We start from the raw sequence: 9,057 nt of genomic DNA on the forward strand, positions 1-9,057 counted from the left end.
CAACTTTAGGATTCTTATGCATTAAGGAGAATCATGGAATTTCTTAAACATACAGAGCGTGACATAAGAAAATCTTGTTAGTGATTGTTTAAGATATTTGCTATATCACAATAACCGAATCAAACTTTATGCTCGCGTTGGACAGCTGTGATTGTTCAAACATTTTAAATGGATGCTACATATATATATCTTAATCCTCCTATTTCTAATTGCTCAAAAGACTTAATTCTAGGGGTCGTTTGATACGCAGATTAAATTATTTCGAGATTATAGTTATGAGATTATGGATAAAATAATATTAAGTTTGATGGGATAAGATAGAATATCCAAGATTAAGTTTGGGACAAAGTTTATACTATGTTTGATTGACGTATAAATTTACTGCCAGTCAATTACATAATATAAATTTAGTATCACATATTATCCCACCTTATCGTGCGTACTAAACGATCCCTAAGAATTTGTGACTAGACTTATACATAGGCGGGTGTACTTATATATTCATATAATTACGGAACTTAGTTATCGGGGAAAAAAAGAATAAGTTCAATTCTCCTTCACTTGGTTATCATCATATAAACGAAAGTAGTTTAATATGTTTGACTTGAGCTAAATGTGTGTAAATAAACTCCATTTGTTAAGCATATTATTCACTACACGTAAGCTTTTCCTGTTAAAAGATTCCTTGTTCAAGCCTCAGAGCCAAAAAATTAAAATAAAGAAAGAAGATGAATTTGTTAAGCATAATATTTACTAAGCGTAATGACCTTTTTGATTGGATTATAATTCACTGTTTTACTTACAGTATTCCTTTCACCTAATTTGTCCAACAAACGAGAGAGACTACAGGAGAGGAGCCACTAGCCTATGACTGAAAAGTGAAAGGAAAAGAAAGTAGAAGAGATGGAAAATGGAGAAAAAGGCCAAGTTATAGTGCCCAACCAAAACGATAGAAGGAAAGATGGGCAGTGTTAACTTTGTCAAATGAGTTAATGATAGTAAACCAACTTTTTTCCCAACTTTTTGTTAGTGTTATCTTTTTAGGTGAGTAATGTGTTGGTTTTGTGACTTTGTTTGAAATGTGATTTTGGGGCATATATCTTTCGGCTGTTAGCGTTGATATGAAGCCAACCATGACATCCACCGATAATTGGTGACCAGTCACGTGGGACTGTCACCCACTTCATTTTATCACTACCACCCCTTACCATCCTTTTTAATCTTTTTCTGTTTCAGGTTTTTTTTTGTAACTTAGAAATTTTCAAGATTACATCTAAGCGAATTAAGAATTTGAAGTTATGAATTTTAGACGTAGAGTTTACGAGTTCTTAAGTTTGTTATATATTTATATTTAGTGAATTCTTAATAGATATATAAAATTAGAATAAAAAATAAACTTTGCCGAACTCCTATTTATACTATATATTATTCTTTGTCACTTAAATATTAAGCTTTGCTTATAGTAAAAGGAAATTCTCATTTTTTGGTGTATCATTGACCACTTGAGACCTCAAAGATTCGATTGACTGGCCAAAGTATTTGTAACAATTTCAGGTACTATGCCATTTAGATTTAAAATTAAGTATCGGTGCTTAGTCATTTATTACCTTCAGTATTGTTTCGACACAAGTGAAATTTTAGCATCAATCGAAATTTAGCCCTTTGGACTTCTGAAGATACTGTTTGTATAAATATACTTGTTCAAGAAAATTTTGTTTGGTTTAATAGTTTTTGATGTATTCGTGAGTACTAACTACTAACTGAGAGAGAAGAGTTCTTTTTGAAGAAAAAGAAAATCTAAAAGCCCTTTTACTGAAAAAGATTTTTGAGACTGCCTTTCGGAGAAAACCACTGAAAAAATCCAGATATAATTTTAAAAAATCGAAGTTTGAGAAAACTTTTCAGAAACAGTCTCTAGAATGATGCAAAAAGAATATCTAATGAGGTGCAGCTCAATTCACCGAATTCAGGTTTGATTGCCAATTATATTTACTCTTACCTATTATGTACAGAATACAGATGTACAGTAATATTCTTTCTTTAATTTTAGCCACTAGCCAATGCGCTTTCGTCATTCCAACTTATTAGCAGCTTCTTTTTTACTTTTTGGGCCTTACCACTCACTTTTCAATCTTTTTTGCCTATTCTCCACATTTTGCTGACTTTTCACGTACACGTGAGGACTATCCACCCAAAGATATTCTGGGGCGAGATCTTTTCTCCATCAAAGGTTTGCCTTTTACTGCTGCCTACCTTTTCTTTCAATTTATCGACATATTTTAATTACCATTAGAATTTGTTTGTTTTAGTGCTTGTCCCATTAGGTGTGTCTTTCTACACAATTTAAATAAAATAAAATGTGAAAATCTTACATGTTTGTCACTGATTTTTGTAAATAAAAAACATCTCGACAATTATGCATTTGGCATTTAGCCTAAAAGGGGTGTACTCTCGTATCAAGGAAGTCGTTATCTCTCCTATAATGGTTTGGAGCACTTATAGTCCTAGTCTTAGTGGTGACACATTCATGCTCGATTCGCTATGGGATGCAAATTGCAATCCCTTATAGGCAGTGATATGCTGCAGCTGATCTAATCCTTAGATATTTATGCTTAGATGACACCTATGAGCAGTGCGGATCTACAGTATCGGTATGGGTTCTCGGGAACCTAATAACTTTTGTTTGGATCCTATATTTGTATTGAGAAATAATTAATATATATAAATTTTAAGTTGGAAACCCAGAACTAAAAACGGCTGTTGGTTTAGCGGTAAAGGAGGATCCAACTTGGGTTTGACGAGGGTTCAAATACGGTTTGACAATTTTTAACTTTACTTTTACTTTTTGACAAGACAACACCCGCATGCACTTATGCTTTTTCCCTTTTCTTCCTAAAAAACCGTTGAGATCAGTTATCGTTTGTTTATCTGGTTATTATTCTATATTAATTTAAGATTGCTGTGAATCCACAAAGTTCAAATTCTAGATCCGACTCTGCCTATGAGACTCGCTAAATCAATGGTGATGGAGCTGTTGGAATTGCCACATAGTCGATATGCAACGTTATGCACCACTGGAAAACAGAGTAATCGACTGGCTCGTGAAAATCGGCGGAAAAGCATGTTATAATATCTATCATTGACTCATCGTATTGAGATCGTTATGACTTAAATTTGGTTATACACAAATACTATAGTTTATATCAGACACATGAAGCTCGCGTTGATTACATTGATAAGAGAGTTCAATAACGTCGTCTCATGATATTTGAAAATCTTACATGCTTGTCACAGATTTTTGTATATCAAAAACATCTCAACAATTACTATAGTCTCTCAAATTGCCTCTGTTGCTGAAATTCTCAACAGAAAATTGTGAATAATCTGCGAAATATGTGTTTAGAATATAAAACTATTACCAGATATAACAGTACACACAACTTACCTTTTCCTACACAAATCGCGGCAAATCAGTACTGCGTCTATATAGAAGTGTCTCTTGTTATTTAGAAATATTAAGACTTAGAATGAACTGGAAAGCCAGACAGTGAACTCAAACTGAAGGTAAAACTTAAAGATACAGGGACGTTCATCAACAATTTATGAGCAGAATACTCCCTCCCTCCCTCACACACACAGCAAACAAGAAAAGAGTGCATTATTGAAAAAACAGATGTCTTCTTTCTCATTCGAGAAAACAAATGAGACAAATCCCTCAAAAACAAACCTCCATGCACCAAAAAGCCATTTGGGGTTTCATACTTCATGAATAGGCACTTAGTTAATATATCAGATAGTCAATGCATTTTGAGCAACTACCTCATTTTTCTAGAAGTGGATAAGGCTAGCAGAAAGTATTGGAACCTTGGCCTGAGTCCAGTAGAGACATAAGGTACCTCATTTTTCTAGGAGATGAAAGAGATGCGGAAGACAACTTGCAGTTGATACAAATTCAAAAACAACTGAGAATACAAACATGAATATATTGCAATAACGCATCATATAAGCTCCAAATTTCTAGAGAAGCAATTCCAGGATTGTGCAATGCTACATCAAGGTAAATTTGCTACCTCACCAGCTCAAAACTACCTAAAAATATTCAATTAATACTAAAGGTCCAAAACTTAAGCTAAGTAACTACAAATATAGATCTCGAGGTCCATCTACTATACTCATTTGCATACCTTTGATATTCCTAGAGCAGTTCTCTCGTGTTTTCTCCAGATGAAGAGCAACTAACCACATCAGAGATGTCTTCCCGAGACGTTGAGTACAATAATTGATTCTTCCTCAAGCTTCAACAGCTTTTGTCTGCTTATGAGACTTCTAAGTTGCTATCTACCCTGTTTTCCTATTCGCCTTAGAACTTATCCACCACTATGTGGTGGGTTTTAGTTGTTAAACATGCAGAAACCAATCTAATGTAACCACAATATATGCAAACAAGATAACAGTTCAGGTATGTCCTTGAATTATTCAAGTTGGCATGTAATCAATCAATTATAAAGCAGTGAGTTACAAACCAATCTAATTATGCAAACACATATCAACTCAGATGATTTTCCCCGAATTAATCTAGCTGGTATGAGATTATTCAACTACAGCACGGTGACAACTTACAAGACAACAAGTCAGAAAGAATCTAATCTACCACAACAAGTGACAAATCAACTTATTACTTACTCTTTAATACGTAAAGTTGATATAGATTAATCATCTATAAAGCAATTGCATTGTTTTTCCACTTACAGGTACAAACTTTGTTAAGTGGTTGCAACTTTTTGATAAGGGTCAAGTGGTTTACAACCTAATTATGTTCTAAAGTCAATCAATCTACTTTGGTGCCATCAATCTACTGATGGTTATCACTACTCGGTTGTTTGCTATGAAGATACATTTAGTTTCTATTGATAGCACAGCCAATCTGCAAATCTACATTGATCAAATCTTGTTGGCAGTAAGAGATGTCACCGTGGTAAAGAAAATATTTAGAAACCTTGCTTAACAACTTATGATCCCAAAAGTAAATGAGCAAAGAGTACCGAGTGATAAAGATACTATTTAACAAGCTATTGTATAACAATGCAAAGTGCGTTAAAGTATCTACTTAACTAACGAAACCTAATCTTTTAGATCTAAAAGCATCAGAAGTCAATCAAGTCACTGAAGCTCGAGTGCCAAAAGCATGGGAAATGTTTGTTTCTTCTGCTTAAGCTTCTACAGTATGTACAACAACCCCATTAAAGGCAAATTTTAGGTTCGTACCTAGTGAAACCAAAAATGCTAGAAATTATGCAGACTACTTAAAAATATCTTCTAAGCCATTGTTAATATTCAAAATTAAATTAGAATAAAAGGTTAACAGCTTGTTTGGCCAAGCTTCTTTTTGGCGTAAAGTGTTTTTTTTTTTTTTTGGTTGCTAAAAGTGCTTTTTTCTAAAGTTAAGGTGTTTGGCTAAGCTTTTAGAAGAAAAAAAGTGCTTTGGAGTAGAAGCAGAAGCAGTTTTTGAGAAGATAGTTTCTCCCCAAAAGTACTTTTTAAAAGCTTGCCCAAACACTGCTCAAAAGTGCTTTTCAAATTAATTGGTCAAACACAAATTGCTCAAAAAATACTTTTTTGAAAAACACTTTTCAAAATAAGCTGATTTTAGAAGCTTGGCCAAACAGGCTATAAGAGAACCATAATTGACCATATTCGACGAAAGCAAGAGTGAGAGAGAGAGAGAGAGAGAGAGAGAGAGTGTAACTGGATTTCATAGTTCTCATACATTTGTTGTGGATGTGCTCCAATGGTTCTTTCTTGATCTAGCGACAAGAATAAGAAATGTGCAAATTTACAGTAGAATAACTTTCAAAATACGAGCATATTAATTAACTCCAACAAAGCCTATAAGAAATAAAATCAGATGTTCCACAAACAAAAAAGGGAAAAAATATATAGCTACTGAAGCGCTGAACAGAAGATGTGTCATTCAACAAGATGGTCTCCGCAAGCTACAAATTCATGTCTCTGCCCGTGGAACAGGTAATTAAAATGATGCAGCTACTACATCGATAATTAGGAACTATTAGAAATGCATGGGAATTAAATGCTATTAACCATACTTGGAACTTATTAAGAGCCCGTTTGGACATAAGAAAATTTTCACTCTTTTTAGAAAAAAAATCACTTTTTTCCAAAATAAGTGTTTGGCCATAAATTTTCAAATTTTCACTTGAAGATGGATTTTGAAATTTTTCAAAAATTTAAAAAACTCCAAAAGGCTGTTTTTCAAAATTTTCACTGAAATCACTCACAAAACTTCAAAAACAACCCAAAATTATATTCATGTCCAAACACAACTTTAGTTTTCAAATACCATTTTCACTTGAAAAAAAAAATCACTTTTTTCCGGAATTTTACATAAGAACACTAAATTTATTCATCTGCAATGCACCAAACTGAACAACTAAGTCTTCTTAAATAAGCATGATCACATGTCTCAAAAGCTTAACAGAAAAGAAACACAAGCTGTTGGGTTTAAACACGTAGATGTAGTGCCTTGAATCAAATGTGCTTTGTGTTGTGAACAACAAATAATGAGTTAAACCTATAACCTTTTAAAGCTATAACATTGATGGACCAACAAACTCCTGTTGATGTTATAAAGGGTAGTGGCTTGGCGCACATAGAATTACCAACCATCATGTATGTATAATTATTAGGTCACATAACAAAGCCAATAGTAAGGTCCATACTCAATAGACTGAACGATTCTCGTTTTCACTCCCACAACCAGTATCTTTATCATCAAGCAGGTAACCCTATGGTCCTTTTAACAATATCTTGTTGCTAAAATACATTTCTGAATACAAAATAAGAAGTGCCTCAAACCTTTAAGGTAAGTGAAAAGAAATGTTGCATCCACAAATTAGAAATAGAAAGAGAGAAAATTCAAATCAAGTGGTATTCCATTTGTTTTAGTTAGTATTCAATCCAAACTAATTCTTCCAATTACATTAATGCATTTTCACTCCCCATTCATTGTTATAATCCCACAAAGAGTACAAACACGAAATCTAAAAGAAAGGTATCTATACAAACATAGCCAAAGAGATATATTTGACATACTCATAATGAATGGTTTGAATTTGATAAGCAGTCCATCTGCTCCTCCTCTTGAAACATACAGGAACTCGCATCAAGTATCTTCAACAACGTCATTGCTTTGCTCCTGCCCTTATCCGTTCCATTTTCCGCCACTTCAATAATGTCATCCACTGCCCCTAAAACTGTGTCACGAACACTGTTGGCAATCTCTTCTCCACCGCATTGCACCAAATTCAGCAACGCTGAAACCGCGTTCTCTTTAGTTCGACTGCTTGATCCAGTCGAACTATCCAACAAATCCACCAATACTCCAACACCTGATACCTTCCTAAACGCCTCCCAGCTCTCCTCACACCCCGCAATTTGAGCAATGACAGCTGTAACATCCTCTAATATACCAACTCTCCCGTCATGACACAGCAGCGAGAACAACGCGGGTACTGCCCCAAGCTCGATAATTTGAGCACGATTCAGCGGGTACAGCGCAATACCAAAAAGGGCTTTGAGCGCATCTTTTACAGTTCTAGAATCCGAATTAGGGCTTTTAATGATATCTACAAGCCCAAAGAGAATATCGCGCTTGTGGCCGATGATGGACCGATACGACTCGACCGTCAATAAGCTGAAGATGGTGGCAGCGGCGCACTGGACGACGAAAGGGGAAGAAGGATTACGGAGAGCGTGAGAGAGCGCATCGAGGAGCCCGCGCGTGGACATCAGCAAGTCCTTGGAAGAAATCGAGAGGTTATGCAACGTGGCGGTTGCGTTCTCCTGAGACAATTTGTTCGACGAGTAGAGCGATTCCGCCAAATACGGAACCGCGCCGGCGTCGGCGATCAACGGTCTGCTGTCGGAATCGTTCTTTGAGATCAATCTCAGCTCGCAAATTGCTTCTGTACGTGTCTGCTCCGAGACGGAACTTAGCTTCGTAACGAGGTTCTTCACCGCCCTTCGTTTGACCTCCATTTCCGGCCTTCTCCGATATCTCCTAGGAAAATTTCAGCATTACTATTGGATGAATTGATCACAAATTCCTTTATATAGCGGATAATAATTTAGATATACTATTGTTGACTTTATGTTAGAGCGCTTGGTGTGCTGTGGTTTTTAGAAGGTCAGTCAAACTTTTGAGGTTTCTATACAGACGACTTTTCCGTTCAAGAAAATTAAATAATGGGAACTTGAATTATTGGAAATTACCATTTGGACTTTTAAAACCTTTTAGTAATTTAAAGAAACTCACCGAGAATTTCATAATTCCTACATATGAAATTTACAGCTTTTGCATTTGTTGGAAGTTAACAAAGCTATTGGAGGAATGTGTTAGTAACGACTCGACCGGTCGTTTTGAGCTCTAGTGCATCGTTCGCTAGTTTGAGGCTGTGAATAGCTTCACTTCATATTTTATGACTTGTACTCGTAATCGCAATTAAAATCGGAAAGTTCGGAGTTGATTCGGATGAGAAATTCTCAATTCGAAAGCTTTAAGTCGGAAGAGTTAACCAAGGGTTGACTTTTGAGTAAACGACCTTGGAATCGGGATTTGAATGTTCCAATAGGCTCGTATGATGATTTCGGACTTGGGCGTGTGTTCGGGTTGAGTATCGGGTGGTCCGGGAGCATTTCGGTGCTTATTATGGAAAGTTGGCATTTTGAAAGTTTTAGAATTTCATAAGTTTGGTTTGAAGTGTATTTTGATGTTATCGATGTCCGTTTGAGGTTTCGGGCCTTGGAATAGGTTCGTATTGTGATTTATGACTTATGCGTAAAGTTTGGCGTCATTCCGGAATGTTTAAGTGTAATTCGGACGCGTTCGTCGAAGTTTGAATGTTTGAAAGCAGAAAGAAGGTTTATATTGTTGATTCGTAGTTTTGATGATGCTTGGTGTGATTTGAGGCTTCGAGCGAGTTCGTGTTGTGTTTAGGGACTGGTTTGTGTGATTGGATGGGGTCCTGGGGGCCTCGGGTG

At 35.7% G+C, this 9,057-nt stretch overlaps 1 protein-coding gene across 1 annotated transcript; it reads right to left on the minus strand.

Annotated features, from left to right (window-relative positions):
* Positions 1-3,181: 3,181 nt before the first annotated feature.
* On the minus strand, positions 3,182-8,194 carry LOC107806162 (U-box domain-containing protein 19-like). The gene has a single exon (XM_016630271.2). It carries the CDS (start codon positions 8,053-8,055, stop codon positions 7,111-7,113), a length of 945 nt encoding a protein of 314 aa, XP_016485757.1. The 5' UTR covers positions 8,056-8,194; the 3' UTR covers positions 3,182-7,110.
* Between the last annotated feature and the right edge of the window lie 863 nt (positions 8,195-9,057).

Source organism: Nicotiana tabacum, chromosome 19 (genome assembly GCF_000715075.1).
Source record: "Nicotiana tabacum cultivar K326 chromosome 19, ASM71507v2, whole genome shotgun sequence".
Taxonomy (NCBI): domain Eukaryota; kingdom Viridiplantae; phylum Streptophyta; class Magnoliopsida; order Solanales; family Solanaceae; genus Nicotiana; species Nicotiana tabacum.

What these genes read in the sequence shown, in the direction of transcription:
- LOC107806162 (XM_016630271.2), bottom strand. Translation starts at nt 8,055, where the DNA reads ATGGAGGTCAAACGAAGGGCGGTGAAGAACCTCGTTACGAAGCTAAGT.